This window comes from Gobius niger (genome assembly GCF_951799975.1).
Source record: "Gobius niger genome assembly, chromosome: 3".
NCBI classification, from domain to species: domain Eukaryota; kingdom Metazoa; phylum Chordata; class Actinopteri; order Gobiiformes; family Gobiidae; genus Gobius; species Gobius niger.
Genome location: NC_136854.1, coordinates 23,103,296 through 23,121,143, shown reverse-complemented (window position 1 = coordinate 23,121,143; position 17,848 = coordinate 23,103,296). Strand labels below are relative to the sequence as shown.

The window sequence follows — 17,848 nt, the reverse complement described above, 5'->3', positions numbered from 1 at the left end:
TTATACGGCGTAAGTGCATGCATGTATATGTGCCTTTTATACGAGTGCCCAACATCATGTGTGTCTGATTATGACACTGCAATCATTTCTGGGCTCCGTTCCCTCCTCCACCATCCGTCTCTATCGCTCCCTCGTTAAGGCTCCGGCCCGAACAAAGCACACAGTCATGCAGAGAGAATGTGGGGCTCAACACAGCGTTTCCAACTTGTGCCACAATTACACAGGCTTCTCCCTCACTGTCTCCTGCTTCCAACTAGCTTTTTATTCTTCCAACGCTTTACTGCCTCGGCTTTGCTGCTTTTTGCATAATGCATCCCTGTCTTCCTCTATGTACATATCTCTGTCACACGCAATTTGTCTCTCTTGTGGTAGCCAATTAGAGCCTACTGTTTCCCTTCTTCACCCAGAGGCCGTTGGTCTAAACAGAAAAGAAAACATTTTTACCCCTTTAATGGCTCTCTGTGGAGCACATTGTAATGCGAGCTGCATTTGTTAGACAGCCAGTAAGTTGGATTTTTTTTTCCTTTTCTCGACTGCAGCCATGTTATATTTAGTGGCACAGTTCAAGCTAAAGTCAGGTCAGTTGTTATCTTCTCGTCAGAGACTTGAAACTTTCCTTTTAACTTTGCAGCAAGTGGATAAAAAGCAAATCATGAAGTGTCTTTCTGCAAAATCGCTCTTCTTGTATCTCACGGTGTGGGTTTTCTGCCTCTGCCTTTTCCCACTTGATGTGAGTCGATAAGCGTTTGGCTGTAAGCAAACTAGATTTGAGGTTTCAGTTTGAAGTTTCAATTTAATATTTGTATAGATAACAAGAATCTGCTAGAAGGGGGGACAGTGCACATTATCTCCAATCATTCTGTTGAGGCCAATCATAATAAAAGTTAGCTGTGATGCCAGAGAATGACACAGAGGCGGGCTGATCAGTGTAAGATAAACAAGGCTGTGATTGAATTTTCCTAGTCGGAGATTTTCAGGGACAGATAATCAGCATGCCTACCTCGTACTCTTGAGAGAACTTGAGATTGTCATTTGCCTTCAGGCGCTCAATGTGATCTGCCAGCTCAGAGATGGGGACGGGTGGGTGACTCGCCATGCCTGCCGCACACAGACAAGACAAAAAAAATGAAAAAAAGAGGCAATTTCGATACTTTTCTCACTTTATGCAGGGGGATGTTACGAGTTAGGTGTTGTTTAGTCCATGGTCAGAAAAAGCAGCAAATGGAGGATTTCTGTTTTTTTTGTTGTTGTTAAGTGACCATTTTCTCGGAAAGTCAGACAGAAAGAACAATGTGCATGTTGGAAAGTTACTGAAGCAACAATAAAACGTCCTCAGAGTATGCACACTGCTGGGTGGAGATAAGAGCGTGAATCAGGCGGTTAAAAATTTAGCACGGACAAAAAAAAAAAGGCTTTGCAATACAAATTAGAGCAAGCAGCTTCCTCCTGTATGGAATGAAAGTTAGTTTTTAAAAGAGAATAGTTGAGAGAATGGCAACAACACAAAAGACTGTGGTCAAGTCCAACTAACTTGACAGTCGGCGATAACCGCGGTACACTGATACACGGTAGGCTGCAAAGGGAAGAAAACACCAAAGTCAATCTTATCAATAGTGGCACGTCTAATGCCTGGGTGTATTGAACTAGACGTGGCCTGAGTGTCTTTTGTATAAGCCTCATGTGTGTGCCGTCTACCTGGAGTCTGGAAGTTGATCCTTCGCAGTTCCACAGGATCAGTGGGATGATGGGATGACATTGCTTTGCTGCAGGGAAAACTACTCTTCCTGCCCTCAGCCTCGGCCCTTTTCCTGGAATCACAAACACACACGGTGCTCAGACTGAAGCAGCTCGATAACAAAATAACCCAAAACAAAACAGCTCAATCTTTGAAAAAAAATCATACTTTACCACTTGGCAATTTCTGGATTCAATCTAGATTAAACTACGAGGGTATTTGGTACTTCTAAGAGGAAACAAAATTCCTAGGTCTTAACGAAATGAAGGTAATTGTCAAGAATTGTTGGTACGAGCTGCTGTTAAACTGCAGGGCTACTATTACAGCTTGTTTTATGTTAATGCATGGATCAATGTCTGGCACAGTGCCTGATACTGTTTTTTTTTTTGCTTTTGCAGGCTCACTTTCCAATGCAGTCATCAAAGAAACATCAAATAAAGACGGAGTCTCTTGAGATCTATTATGAAAAATCTTCTCGGTGAAGGGAAATGCCCCTGTAGGACACGAGAAATGGTAATAAGCAGAGGTTGTTTACCTGTCAGGTTTGCTGGATCCAAACAGGCAGAGCAGCAGATAAAAGGACAGACAGAGATGCATAACATTAGTGTCCAATCAAAAGCATCAGGGGCAGGTAATGCTGAGCGCATTTTGTGAATTTCCTCCTGCCTTAATAATGTGATAGATGTGTAAAACAGGACCTACTGTGAAATAGGCTTTTATGAAACAAAAAGTGCACACCCACAGTTTTGCCTTGACAGTAGCAAAACAACAATTCTGCAATCTTTGCATAGAGTGATGCTAACAATGAAGATGACAATTGGACTCATGAACTTAAGTGAGGTAATTATAAGTGGAGTCAAAACACACAGTATGGCTCAGCACAAGGCGGCCAAACTACACTAAATGTAGAGTGTAAACTATTATGAAAGTTAAATGTAATATTATTATACTTTTCGGTGTTCAATTGTGCCATGATTAGTGAAACAGATGAACACACCATGAGCTTAATATCTCCCTCTAAAGCAGTGCCCAAAAACTATAAATAAACCTAAATGTTATGCCTCCATAAATAATGGAAGCGCACCACCTGGGCTTTACTCAGTGTAGAGCTGTGAATAATGGAGAGAAAGGGAATGGAAGTCTAGACTAAACTCCCGAATCACAATAGAATTGATTTGAGTCAGAAACCACACATCTTGGAAAATGAAAGACAAACTTAAAGTCTATATTTCAGCTGACTAAGACCAGATTGGGTCACATTAGACTTAATGTGTACAACAGCCCAAACCACATTGGATCAGCATGAGTTAGAAACTCGTTGCGATCTTTTATTGAACATAGTGATGTAGCCGTACCTTTTAAAAAGCAGAATGGCAATGACGATGCAAACAATGAAGATGACTGCCAGCACCGGCCCGACCACCCACAGCAGCCCCTCCTCCTCGTCTACGATTGGCTGCGGATCCACGTCCGATGATGTCACTGGGTCCGAGTATGGGCTTGTGGAAAACATGGTCTGAAATAGATATGACAAAAATACATTGGTGACTTTATGGGGTAAATTATATGAAGTGAATTGATCTTGAATTGATCTGACTCACGTTTTCGGAGAGATCCAGCAGCGCTAACACAAAGAAGACATACTCTTGCCCGTTTTGAAGAGGTCGGTTGCGAAAGTCCCCATAGTTTCGGCCATCTCCCAATGTAAACTCCGGAGGGAGGGTTTTGAAGTGCGCCGACACATATGCTCTGAGATCTGATTGGCTCGCTTGTCTGCGGATGCGAAGGGCGCGGCTCACACTTGTTCTGTTGATTTCCTTCAGCAACTAAACAAATATAAATAAAAAGTAAATCAAACACCTACTTTGAATTGCTGTAAATTGAAACGTTAGCTTTACTAAAATCTTCAAACAATTAACATCAGTTCAACTCTATTCCTAAAATATTATACCCGTGAATGGAAAACATTTATTTTTATCATTGACAGAGATACATTTTTTCAATTATATTGTTGTATAACGTTTGAGAATAAACCACATCACTAGGAAAAGGCCAGTATAGACCCCCTTATCCCACAAAAAGGCTCATCAGTGAAAGAACAATAGCCTGAGCTGAGCCATACACCTTGGCCAATGACTTCATCATCTTCTGAATGGCCATCAGATTTATCAATTGAGACAGTGGGCACCATAAAAACTGCACTCAATCTCATCTCGCACACATGAATGTTCTTTCACAACTGCATAATGAGGCGATGGAGTCTTTGGCAAAGGAAGGATGTGGAATTAGATGGGAAATGGCATGCGAAAGTATTGTTGAAAATGACTCGGAGATGCATTAGGAGACTGCACTCTCACACATTAAAAACAGAAGAACGGCCGCAAATATGAAACGTGAGAAAACTCAGCAGTTTCTCTGGGAGTCTAATGTAATATGTATCATTACCAAAAGTCCCGTGCAACATAATTACACACTAGTTTGCCAAACACAACATTTATTGCCATGCTTACGGTCATTTGTCTGCCTCACCTCATCTAAGTTCATCTGATCCGGCTCCTCCCATGGATTCAGAAACTTGCCCCCTCTCTGTCTCTTCAGAGGCACCACCACAATATAGTAGCCCCTGAAACAGAGTAAGCACTGGGATGAGTCCAGATGAAACACACCAAAAGACCTGATTGCTTTTTCAGTTCGGCCTGTGGAAACATTAGCCATCGAACGCGTTATTACTACTACAACATGTTACCACAGCTGCAACAATAGACAATAAATCTAACCATCTGGGAAAAGGAAGTTAGTTTTAAAGCCTTGTGTGAGAAGAAAGAAAAAAAAAACACTGAGGAAGAGTCTTTTAGTAGAACACAGTCTATAAGCGCTTAGCCAAACAATAAAGTCGTTGACTCTAAATTAGTCATGTGTACCTTGTGGATGATACGCTCTACTGCATGCACTCTCAGGTTTCAAGGTACAACGTCTTTCTATTCAGCTACAAAAATGTCAAAATGACCCGAGCTGGTGCCAGAGCTATTTCAGGAAAATGGAGAAGTTATAAATTTATCTAATCTTTCACACCGACTGCAATAAATAGTGCCTCAATTACTGATCAAAGCAAAACTAAGTAACTCATGCCCCTAGAGGCCATAAGCGACACTACAGGTGTCGTAGCATGTTGCGTTTTTTCACTCATAAATTGTCTGTGAGAGTAAATACTACGCTGACAGAAAAGACAAAGGGAGAGAGGGATATTATTTCGGTTTATTCGGTTTATTTCGGTTTGGTCATTTACAAATGATTCAAAACATTCAAAACATACAAGTCAAACAATGAACACAACAAATGACCAGGCGCAGGCAGAAGCTAAAGCTTATTGTGCCTGCCCTTCACTTTTAAATCATGAATGCAGCACGTTAATGGTAATAACCATACGTTCACTGAATTAACACAGGTGGACCATTGTCCGCTCCAGAAGCATATTTAATAAATTTTCATTCTGCCAAATATTTTTCCATTATTATTCTCTTGTAAGTATTTTTGAACTGAAACAGAGACGTAGCTTGTTTTAATTCATTGCAGCAGCTATTCCATAATTTAACTCCTTTGCTTGATAGACAGTGTTTTCTTAATGTAGAATGTACTTGCGGTTGATTAAATATATATGTTCCTCTGAGATTGTAGTTACTTTCTCGCTGGGTAAACAATATTTGCAAGCATTTAGGGATTTTATTTTGCTTAACTTGGTAAATGAACTTTGCCGTGTACAAATCGACTAAGTCATAGAACTTCAGGATTTTTGATTGGATAAACAGTGAATGACTTGGTGAATTGTAAGGTGCATAATTGATTAATCTGATGATCTTCTTTTGTAATAGGAAAATTGGATTGGTTCCAGTTTTATAAGTATTTCCCCAAATCTCTATGCCATACGTTAGGTACGGTGTGACAAGAGAATCATAAAGTAAATGTAATGCTTTTTTGTTCAAAATATATTGCAATTTATACAAAATTGCAATAGTTTTGGATACTTTCTTTTGCGTGTTTAAAATATGTGGTTTCCATGTCATTTTACAATCAATAATCACTCCAAGAAATTTTATATGATTTACTCTTTCTATCTCATTTTCATTAATATTGATCTTGATCTCATCATTTATCTCCTTGTTACTAAATACCATAAATTTTGTTTTATCTAAATTAAGTGACAATTTATTCACGTCAAACCAATTTTTTAGTTTATATAATTCTCTTTCTACCACCAACACAAGCTCCTTAAGATTTGGGCCAGAGCAATATATCGTTGTGTCGTCCGCGAAGAGAATAAAATTAAGAACATCCGATACTTTACAAACATCATTTATATATAACAGAAATAGCTTGGGGCCCAAAACCGACCCTTGCGGAACCCCACAATTAATTCTCTGTAAGCGGGACACAACTCCACTTAAATTAACGTATTGGAAACGATCCGTTAAATAATGTTCTAACCACGAAAGTGCATTTCCCCTGAATCCATATTTTTCCAATTTATGTAATAATATTCTGTGATCGATGGTATCAAAAGCTTTCTGTAAATCTAAAAATACTCCTAATGTATGTAATTTTTCATCTAAAGATTGTGATATGTTTTCAACCATTTTAACAACTGCCATTGTTGTCGACCTTTGAGCTCTGAAACCAAACTGATAATCATTCATTATATTGTTAACTTCAACATAACTATCTAATCTTTTAACAAATAATTTCTCCAATATTTTTGAAAATTGTGACAACAAGGAAATAGGTCGATAGTTACAAAACAAATGTTTGTCACCACCTTTGTACAACGGGAGAACTTTTGATATTTTCATTTGATTTGGAAAAATACCAGTTTTAAAGGATTGATTACAAATATATGTAAATGGGTGAATTACATTTCCAATAATATTTTTAACTATAAACATATCAAACCCATCATTATCCACTGACTTCTTATTTTTGCAGTCTTTCACAATTTTCAATATTTCATCTTTATTAGTTGGATTTAGAAAGAATGAATTTGATCTTTCATATGTAACCCCAATCTTTCATATGTAACCCCATATTATACATCCAATTACACAATGGAGATCATTTTCTTCACTCAAACTTGGCTGTAAATACTGCTAAAGTGGTGCTAGTTAGCTTTTCCTGTTAGCCTGCTAGCTTCTTCGTCGTGATTCTATTAGTGGGTATTGCGAAGTTGCAAGGGTGGTTTTCTGGCCAGAGACACCAGGGGGAGATGAAATCATCCCATTTACACTTGAATTACCCCCAGAGGGACTACGGAAAGGATTTATTAAGGTAAACAAGTTACTTAGTTCTGCTTCCAAGACAGACGCTCTGGAAAAGAAGCACTCACACTATCTGTGGATGGCGTAACATGAAAAAACGAAGAAGTTACAATTTTATACAATTTTGCAACGGATCCCAAACAGCAAGAGATTTTCAGTTTTGTGTTTTTCATTTGGATGCTCTTGAACTTTCTCTTCTGGCAGCTCCAGACTAATCCATCCTACTGGACCAATAAATGAAACGCAGCTGTGAGAACAAAACACCAAAATGACCTCACTGGATCTTAGCAACAACTGCACTGACAACAACTTGAGAAAATTCTCCACATTTAAAATCCATTAAAGACAATCGTTTGAGTAAGAGACTGCTTTAACAACAAGCCTCACATCTGTCTTCATTACCTGACTTTAGCAGTAGTCTGGACAGTCGGCAGCTGGACAGTCACCATCCCGTCGGCGTTGGTTTTGCCGACCACGGTGGGTTTAGTCTTCAGCAGGTCGGGGGCGGTGGTGGCGGTGACGCGGTGTTGCAGGCCTCCAGCGCTGTTGGCTCGGTTTGTGAGCAGGAACGAGTACTGTGTGTCCGGCTCCAGACCAGTGATCAACTTCTGAGTCTGTTTCCCATCCACTTCCACGGACTGTCCTTTTCCATACAGGATCTATGCACACACAGCATAAACAATGAAGAATCAGTCGTCTTTAGACAGAAAACCTTCAATCAAGGACAATATGCTTTACCGTAGATAAAATTAATGTTTTCTTACTGTGAATGGCTGGGCAGGGTTCTTGTCTCGGATCTCCCAGGAGAGAAGCACAGAATTTTTCATGGCAGCTTTCACTCGGAAGTTTGTGGCAAAAACTACAGAAAAAAGGAACAAGAAAATGTTTATAAGGTGGCCTTATACCAGATGCAATCCCTTACCTGGCCTTCACAGCAGCTGCAAAAGAGGGAGGAGTGAGCCCTGTCTTGTCCCAATCGGCACTATGTAGAGTGTCTAATCTGTTTAACAAGACTCGCCAAGGACCCCGCACTCTTACCTTGCTTTGCACAAAGACGCTCTGTCTATGACTACAGTGACAAGACAATGAAAAGGACATTCAGAACGCGGATAAGGAGATGTCTTGGTGTTTTTGTGTTTGCTTGGTCAACTGCATGAATGCATTAAGGTTGTTGGGGAGCATCTTCTGTTCTGAAGATGCTTGAGAAAGTGAGAAGGAGGCCTACCTTGGTCCAGCCGCTGCGTCCGAAACTGGACATTGGGGCTGTACGGGCCTTGGCCCACATCTGTGTGCGCGCACACTCTGACGTCATACACTGTATCTGGAATAAGACCCTCCAAAACAGCACTGGACTTTGGTGTGGGCACAACTACTTCTGAGGCATTGCCTCGACTGTTTATATCCTTGTACAGCACAGAGTACTTTGTGATTTTTCCATTTTGTTCAATAAGGGGAACTGATTTCCAGGCAAGTCGCATAGAGGTAGCAGCTATTTCTTCAGAGATGATATTCTCTGGGTATCCACTCGGAGCGTCTTCTGGAGTGCTCACCTCCTTCACTGCTTCCACACCGTACCCCATTTTGTTGCGGGCCGAGAGGCGAAACACATAGCTCGCTCCTTTGTGGATGTCTTGGGCAGTGTAGCGGTTTTCTTTGGCAGGAAACTCCACCACAGTGAAAGGTAGGACATCGATCCGTCCAAAGGTGAGCCTGTAGCCCAGCAGTGGAGTGGGAGGGCTTGGAGGAGGGTGCCACTGCAGAAGAGCTGTACCAGCCTCAGTGGCACTGACCATTAGTTTGGGGATCTCAGGCACTGGAGGAAAGAACACAAATGATGCATGAGCAATTAAAGCGATGTGGTAATTGCAATTTACAACCAAATAATTGAAAAAGAGAAAAATGTGATTAATAATGCTCTAAATTTCCATATGACAGATTTAGATCAATGAAATTCAGTGGTTCCTCTAATGATCATTAGCAAATCTGTGCACTGAAAGATTATAACAAATGTTTTTTACAGTCAGGTCATTTAAACACATGAAAAAGCTGTGCATAAGAAACATATATGCAGTGTACCTTTGTAAGACAAACATGCTCCTTATGAATTATTGTAAATAATAATACACAATATTAGTTATCCATTACATTCACCATCAAAAACTAGTAAAAGCCCGTTTGTCTAAATGATGCTATTGTGTGAATCGCAGGCACACTCACAGGGCAGAGCGGTGCACACACTGACAGGTTTGCTCCTCGCCCCGTCGCCCTTGGCAGTGTAAGCCCCCACTGACACAGAGTATGAGGTGTCTGCCTTCAGGAGCCCCAGAACCACCTCCTGCAGAACACAGTGGGCAACAGTCAGACAGAGGAAGAAAAGCACTTATTTCACAGCAGCCACTGAGCACCTCTTTTTACTATCACTATATATAACAACAAACATGTTGTTCAGGTAGTTTAAAATTTCACATTCTCATTTACAGTTTTCTCAAATACAGTAATTGTCCATAAACATAATGGCAGAAAGAGGGTAAACTTACATATTCGGCTGACTCATCAGATCCAAACTGGGTAATGCAACCGGAAAATGGGGGGGAAAAAAGGAACAATATATAAGCTTTCATCATCAAAAAGCTTCCACTGTCTTGCCAAGAATTATACCAATAACAATTATTATCGCAATAAAAAGTGTTAATTTACAAGCACAATTTGCTTCACATATAATTCCCCAACTAATCAGCTTGCCCACTGTTCCCAGGGACTACAGGGGGATATTAGCACTGCTATAACCTGGCAGTGGTTATTGTATATTGTGCACTATTCCTGATTCAAATAAACTAGACAAACCTAAGATAAACAACCTCAGACAACTCATCAACAATTCATACAGTATGTTGAAGAAATACTCGAATGCCTCAGTGAAAGTGAAATCTGACACTGTTCAAATTATTATGTTTATGCTTTAAAATGCTAAAATGAATGGGACACAGACTTGGATTTGCAGTTGTCTGATTTGCATTTATCTTTCAGAATGCCTTCATATAGTATTATTGTGGGATAATATAAGTAGACTGTATATTTAGTATTCTTTAAAAACATTTTTACGGAAATAAACTGATATTAGTATCAGATAATCCATATAATAAAATGGAAATAACATAAAAAAGAGATTAAAAGCCTTCTTAAGCAATCACATTCCGGCTGCGACTCCCAAAATTACCAGGCCAACTCAGCTTAGTATTTCTAAAAAAATTAAGGTGCACAACATTCAAACTCTGCTCTATTAATGTTTGCTTTGATAGTATGTTTTGATATTTGACTTGATTTCACTAAAATATACTGCTTTAAATAAAAAATACATCAAAATTCATTGTTATGTCTCAGTGTCTTGCACTCTGGGAACCCCTGCGTTAGAACATGCTGTTTCAGTGACATTATAGCTGTAGCTGTGTACCTGTGAGTCTTCAATGAGGATGTCCTTGATGAGGGGCTGGCCTTGGGGCTCTCCATAGTTCATTTGTACATAGTGGACTTGGTAGCCTCTGATCTGACCATGCTGCCGCTCAGGAGCAGGTGCCCGCCATTTGACTCTAAGAGCTGAGGCGTTCACGGTCTCAGCCTCCACTCCACGAGGAGGACCACTTGGAACTACAAATGCATTTTGGAATAAAGGTCAAAAGTTATAAATCACCCTAAAGCCCCTTCTTTGTAACCAAGACAGCAAAAGAGTAAAAAAACAGCTACAAAAAACTGTAAAAATGCTTTGATGTTCAGGAAAAAAGCCAAAATAGTAAAAAAAAAAAGTTAACAAAAATCAGTGAAGTATACGAAAAATGTAGAAAAAGATAAGAATGGGCGATAAAAAGGATTTGTTGCCAGCGGCAGATAAACAGTGGCAGGCAGTACAAGAAAAAACATCAGGAAAAAAACTCTTTACTGCCAAAAACTGCACTTGGGTATACAACAAAAAGTTCAATCGCTTTCTGCTATCTGACAGCTCCCACATCGGGGCTGTATATAAAACTAAAGCCACAAAACAGTCATTGTGGAGCTGCTGAGCAAGAAACATGATTCAAAATTCACTGTGGATATCGTAACCAGGGATGAGAGGTGTCTGGGACAGCCGAGGTTAGGAAAAGTGAAGGTGTTATTCGGTTATTATTACGTTGTTTTTTTAAGGAGAGCAAAACTGGCAAAAATGGGTGCTGGATAAAGTTAGGGCACCAACTGGAGAAAAAACAAGCAAAAACAGGGAGAGAAAAAGGGAGGAGCTGTTTGAGGCGGTGGAGCGTGCGGTCAAAATGCATCATCCAACAGAGATAGAAACAGTTGCTTGGAGCATGTTAGTACTGTATTAGCCTTGTTAGTTGGGAGAATGCTCCTATCTCAGAGGTTTGTTTGGAAACATACCATCTTCCTCTGTGCGAATAAGCAGCTGTAAGCTTTCAGGTCCGTCGCCAGCTTCTGTCTGCGCTCGTATTGTTATCCCATACTCTGTCCATTTCTCCAGGTTTTCCAGGAGGTGTGATGAACTTTCCGATGAAATTCCATTGACTGTTTTGAATGTCCTGTTGCCCTCAGTGTTGGAGTACTGGATAGCGTATCCAGATATTACGCCGTTCTGAAACTCCACAGGAGGGGGCGCCCAACTTACCAAGATGCTGGTAGAACTGGGGCTGGTGCATGTGATGTTCTGTGGTGGTGCTGAGGGAACTAGTTTACCAGTTTTGAAGGATAACAGGAGGGGTAATTCAGGTAAGTGTAATTTTGATGTGTGTAAAGTCATTATTGGGTGGAGAGGTGGAGGTGAGGTTTGTGGTGAAAGAATGGGGATGGAAGATGAGAGACAGGGAACAAAAGACAAAGAAACAAAGTGAAAACAAAACACTGGAAAACAGAAGCTCATATGAAAAATGATCCTGTGAAAAGTCACAGAGATGAATGGACAAAGAAAGATGAATGTCAACTTCTGTTCAACCAATGAAAACATGTAAATGACTTAAGAAATGTAACACAAAAACACTGATTAGAGTTTGAACGCTTAACATACCTGACCATAACTCACGTCCAGATCGGCTTCACTGTTCGCCATGATAGATTTCTCTACCTATACTTGAGCTTTCTTACCTTGTGACTGTATTATTTAAAGATCTCAGATTGATTTGAAACAAATTAAGTTCATTTTTGATCTACTTTTTTTGTCTTTGGTCAGGAGTTTTAAAATCTCAAATAACTAAACAAATGAATGAATTATCAAATCTGAGGTCATTTGTGGCTTTTGGCTTTCTGTGACAATGCAAAAAGAAAACAAATCTTGCATTATCTTGCATTTAACTAACAAATGCCTGTCTTATTGAGATTCATCAGAGGGATACTAAAACTGAAGCCTAGTTGTTTATATTTAATTACTGAATTAATTATAAAATGTATGTGGTCATTGAATAATTTGATAATCCATCTGGATATTTAAGAAGCAATGCTTCTTGAGTCAAAAGTGTAGATTTTTTTCAAGTTTTGCATTATCAGCAGAGACAGCAGTCTTCCTCCAAATAAAAAAACACACTCACGCACTCACGCACCCACCATGCACACGGCACGAGTGACTAAACCTACGCGTCTGAGGTGTGTCTATGGACACTTCATTGGTGTAAGCTCCAATTCCATGTTTGCTCTTGGCAGCCAGTTGGAAAGTGTAGGTGGAGAAAGGCTTCAGGTTTTTGAGGAAATAGGACATGGTTGGCTCAAAGCTCACTTTCTTCTGTTGAATAAAGAAAGTCAACAAGAACACATTACACACTTGTCATTTGTTTAGCAACTTTGTTTACAAATTTAAAGATTCATGCACTACCTCCTCCGTCTCATCAGACCGTCGATAGACCAGCTCATATCCTGTTATCTGGTTGTCAGGGCCACCCTGAGGTGGGGCCACCCAGGACAAGAGGATACTGGTTTCGGATTTGGCTTCACCTTTAAATTCAGATGGCTGGGAGGGAACTGCAAATTTTAATAAAAATCAGGCTCAATCATCCAGATAAATACATACAGAATCCACTAGATCAATTCGACTGGACACTCAAATCCTCGACGTTTCGAAAATCATCCAATTCTCCTCTTCAAAGTGGCAAAGATGTTCAGTTTTCTCAGGTTTAAAGAACGGTATTAGATGATTCTCGAAAACGCCAGGCACTTAAGAGAAGAAATGTCCAGTTGAACCAATTTAGTGGATCTGTAACCTCATTAACTACTAAATTACTTTGTACCACATAACATTACAGATCTCACTTTTAGGCCTAAAGATTTGTGTGAAACCAGGAGGAAAGACAATGATGTTGACTCTGCAGTGTCATACCTCCAGTCTTCGCTATAATCTGCAGGTCCTGGGACAGAGGTCCATCTCCTACAGACGTAAAGGCCAAAACCCTGATGTAGTACGTCTTGTTCGGAGTCAGACTCTGGATAGTGATGAAGTTGGCACTGCGCACCATCTGCTTCTCCCACTGCACAGATGCACAAACCAATGCATAATCTAAGAGTGCATGCATGAAATATGCATATGTTCATATGACATATTCAACTATTTATAATTTACAAATGGTACAGTTAAATTAAGCCAAACGTGGGACAACCACAAACCTGGTTGACCGGCATCAGGTTGTCAGTTGTGTAGTACACTCTGTAGCCCACCACCTGCCCATTTGGCTCCTCTGGTTCATCCCAGTGAATAATCGCAGTAGTGGTGCTCAACATACGTCCCCTGACCTAAAGATGATGCCACGTGAGAGAGGAAAAAAGAGTAAAGGTTGAACAAATATTTTTGTTTTGACCTCGATCAATCGAAAACCACAGCCGACAACATTTTCAAGTGTTACAAAAAGATCCATCTAACAGCTAAAAGTGGAGTTTACCTGTCGTGGGGGTGAAGAGGGGGCTTGCTCTGCGGTGCGGGCCTCCACCACGTCACTGGAGGGACCCTGACCGATGGTGTTTACAGCGGCTACCCGAAAATCGTAATGGGAATATGGACTTAGGCCTCCCACACTGTAGCGGGTTGTGGCGATTCCATCAATCTCCTTATAGGGATCCTCTGACCCTCTGGCACGATGCTGCAAATGGAGAAGACAATAATTCAATCACTCCAATACTACTAAACAATAATTCGGTAAGAGTGATATATCTTTACCTGTATAATATAATAGGACACTGGCTCAGGGTTGCCAGAGTCCCAGGTCAGAGTGATGCTGGTTGCTGTTCTCTCTGTCACCACAGGGACGCCAGGAGCCTTTGGAAGTGCTACAAGCAGAAATATACAACACACTTAAAAAACAAGGCATCTCAGGAAACGAATGCAAAAAAGTCAAGTTAATGTATAATTTAGTCAGTCAGAGACCTTTTTCATACCATGCTGGGATGAAACATGTACAGTACACATGCATGCTGACTTATCTTGAAATTTAAATTCTAAAATCTGCTGCAGGAAAGATTGTGAAACAAGATGTATAATACTTTAAACCTCAAAGAACTTCAATCTCATTTAGTGCAGTGAGAAAGCATGAGAACAGGTCATCTATGAGAGTGTTTTATTTGAAGCTGTACTACAGAGGCAAGATTGCCCCCATCATTTCATGAAATAAGCCTAAAATAACAAGCCTACCTTTTACAATGATCTGCGCCACCGCCTCAATCACCCCCAGCGTGGACATGGCCACACAGGTGTAATTGTTGGACTGCCGCACGTCCGTCAGCTCCAGAACGTTGCGGCCGATCGGCATGTCGTCCTCTGGGGTCAGATCTTCAGCTCCCAGCATCCACTTGACGTAGGGCATGGGTGAGCCCACGGCCACGCACGTGATGTTCACGTTTCCTCCGGGCATGATCTCGCTGTCCGCGGGGGGGATGGAGAAGCGAGGGGGGACGCGTCGCACTGGAGGAAGCAGGAAGAGGAAGTTAGGACTTGGTAGTGCATGGCAGATGTTTACGTCTTTGGGTGGCTTTCGTTTACAGTGCGTTCAGAAGGTTTTTTCCCCAACTATTCTGTTTAGATATGTGCAGTCTGATACTCTAAGGCAGGGGTCCTCAGACATTTTTCTCTGGGGGCCACATTATTGTTCCTGACTGTGATGGGGGGCCGGACCGGGTTGGCTATAATATAGAATTGTATGACCCAGACCAAAATGCCTCTTTGTGAAGTAGAGATTACTTGCCTGACACAGTCGTCCCCACTACTATATCCACAAGATCAACACTTGATTCAGGCTCATATTTGTTTCACTGTAGTGGTTTGCAAAAATAGTAATCAAGTCTTCACACTTTCTTTTAATTGATTGACTGCGGAATTCTTCCGCAGTCAATTATTGGTTTTCATGTTCTTTATTATTATTCCTCTTCCATCTTTTTCCCGATTTTCTAGAGCTTTCAGCACCTTCATGCTTTGTGCAATTTATGCAAGTTATGCATCAAAACGTTCCGCATGTTGAGGAGAAGGGTGCTATTACTTTTGGGACTTCTGCAACTTATGGTTTTTCCGCAATCGGCCAAAATGTCGGAGATTTTTCCCATTGACTTATAATGGGGCTGCCGCAAATCCATGCTTTTCTGCACTTTTTTCTGCATTTTATGCAATTTCTGCACTTTGTGCATGTTCAGCTTCTGCAACTTGTGGGCTATGAGAAAAAATTGTCCTTCTGCAGTTTTCCAGTTTTTTTATACGAGAGTTTGACATTTTTGCATTGGTGTGTATGGGGGAATCCAGCCAATGGGGAGAGTCCAGGCCTTTCAGCCATTTGTGCAGCTTCTGCCAATCAAGCACTGAGGCCATTTCAACAGTTTGACCAGTTTATGGAATATAAAAGTTTATGCAATATTAACAATTTATGCAAATTAACCACTTTATGGGATTTAACCAGTTTATGCAACTTAAAAGTTTATGCCATTTAGGATTTATGAATTTTAAAGAGTTTATGCAATTTACATAATTTATGCAAATTAACCCATTCATGCATTTTACCACTTTATGCAGTTTAAACAGTTTATGCAACATGACATTTTATGCATTTTACCAGTTTATGCAAAATAGATTATGCAATTTGAAGAGTTTATGCAATTTTCTGCATTCGCTTCCCGCATTTCCGCAGTCAATCGCAATGGCGCAGCCATTGCATTTCTAGTTTTAATTTATTTTTATTTTCAAATAAAACATCATTATGTAATGTGACCAAAGTAATAACTTCTTACACTTGTATTGTGCTTTACAAGCCTGTGTCACAAGTTTCTCAAAGTACTGTAGTCATTATTCATTCTCTCCACACTGGTGGTAAGATTCATTGGGGCTATAATGTGTTATTCTGATCTCTTATGTAAGTGCCCTCTGCTGGACACCTGTGGAATTATTTTTTCATTTATTCAAATTGCCCCCTAGTGGCTGGAATGAGTAAACTGGTTATTTAGTTAAAATATCCTATAGCACAGGAATGGGCTAAATCATCTTGCGGGCCGGATTTGGCCCGCGGGCCGTAGTTTGAGGACCCCTGCTCTAAAGTAACAAAATTATCACTTCATTATAGTTATCACAATAGGGGATGCAATATTAATAGCGCAAGAGACCAAAAAAAAGGCCACACATTTGCATGAAACTTAAAAATGTGCAAAAGTACAGTTTCACTAATTTGATCAATTTAGTTTCATATTACCCGGGTTTTGGTCCTAATTTTGTCTTGTTGTCCTGAAGTCTTGTTTTGGTACAATATGAAAACTAGTTATATTGCACAAATAACAATGATTGAAGAATTTGAACATTTTCCATATCAGACTTCAGGCTTATAACATGAGGGCTAACTTTTAGTTATTCCTGAACCCACTGTACTGTATCTGGCGTCGTGAGGGATGCGATGACGTTTTGTAGCATTCACAAACATCCAAACAGGCTGGTACATCTGCGCGGGAGTGCATGTGATATCGAAATGTTTTATTCATGATGTTTTTAGGTGTGCAACATTAAATATTTTATGTCTCAAACACACAAAAAAGCACACACACTCAGGCTCTGACAAAAAGTCAAAAATATGAAAAGGATTTCCAGGGCACATTGTGTCTCACAAAGCAAATAAACTCACCACAGCCGAGCCACAAACACAAAAATGGCAGTTTAATGGAGAAAAAGACATTATCAAGAGACATCCATTACTGTACCAACCTTCTCGGAGCTCTGCAGAGGGGGTGAGACAGAGCGCAATGGGAGGAGGAGGAAGGATATCAGAGAAGAGGCAACAAGTTAGACAAAAGTACTTCCTAAAGGTGGCTACAGACAAGAGGGGAGCCAGGAGAAGAACAGACTTTAGCTGGTGAAATGTTGGTGAAGGAAGCAGTGCTACAACTATGGCTATAACATAACTACTTCTACTACTACAATAGACTTTGTGGGTTAATTCTGAGTGTATGTTTTTCTATATGTGCAAAAACAAATCTTTTGAAAATCAGTTGAATTGCAATGGCATACTACATACTTTTAGGATAATGTCAGGTAAAAAAAAGAAATCCTGTTGTGGTCTAGAAGTATAGCATGCTTTAGAAAACATAGCCATTGCATCAGCATGTTAATTTTTTGTTGTTCCAACCCCAGTGGCGACGTTGAAAGCCAAGAAGCTCACTGCACCGTTGATCCTTATTCTCACTAAGCGGTCAGACAACATAAGCTAAAAGGCCTGAGGAGCAAAACTGCTCAAACATTTAGAGCGTTTGGCTGTGTGTGAAATACAAGAATGTGTGGAAGGACTGTGCAGAGACACAGTGCCTGGGGACGTGTGACGTTTGTCAG

At 40.4% G+C, this 17,848-nt stretch overlaps 1 protein-coding gene across 16 annotated transcripts in view; it reads right to left on the bottom strand.

Annotated features, from left to right (window-relative positions):
- ptprdb (protein tyrosine phosphatase receptor type Db) overlaps nucleotides 1–17,848 on the bottom strand; it is a 125,087-nt gene that overhangs the window by 19,613 nt on the left and 87,626 nt on the right. For 4 of the 16 annotated variants that reach the window (XM_079554403.1, XM_079554416.1, XM_079554415.1 and 1 more), the window contains 16 exons: nucleotides 17,228–17,239; nucleotides 14,690–14,959; nucleotides 14,219–14,328; nucleotides 13,944–14,141; nucleotides 13,672–13,797; nucleotides 13,388–13,535; nucleotides 12,887–13,032; nucleotides 12,652–12,796; nucleotides 7,806–7,900; nucleotides 7,444–7,700; nucleotides 4,265–4,358; nucleotides 3,337–3,561; nucleotides 3,073–3,251; nucleotides 1,696–1,802; nucleotides 1,532–1,573; nucleotides 1,001–1,098 (listed from right to left, as the gene is read on the bottom strand). In XM_079554403.1, coding sequence (XP_079410529.1) covers nucleotides 1,001–1,098; nucleotides 1,532–1,573; nucleotides 1,696–1,802; nucleotides 3,073–3,251; nucleotides 3,337–3,561; nucleotides 4,265–4,358; nucleotides 7,444–7,700; nucleotides 7,806–7,900; nucleotides 12,652–12,796; nucleotides 12,887–13,032; nucleotides 13,388–13,535; nucleotides 13,672–13,797; nucleotides 13,944–14,141; nucleotides 14,219–14,328; nucleotides 14,690–14,959; nucleotides 17,228–17,239 — 2,252 coding nt within the window. Of the gene's footprint in view, nucleotides 1–1,000; nucleotides 1,099–1,531; nucleotides 1,574–1,695; nucleotides 1,809–2,270; nucleotides 2,283–3,072; nucleotides 3,252–3,336; nucleotides 3,562–4,264; nucleotides 4,359–7,443; nucleotides 7,701–7,805; nucleotides 7,901–8,266; nucleotides 8,855–9,258; nucleotides 9,377–9,578; nucleotides 9,606–10,492; nucleotides 10,687–11,448; nucleotides 11,752–12,651; nucleotides 12,797–12,886; nucleotides 13,033–13,387; nucleotides 13,536–13,671; nucleotides 13,798–13,943; nucleotides 14,142–14,218; nucleotides 14,329–14,689; nucleotides 14,960–17,227; nucleotides 17,240–17,848 lie in introns of all 16 variants that reach the window. The other 12 variants (XM_079554413.1, XM_079554418.1, XM_079554410.1 and 9 more) reach the window with 6 other exon arrangements.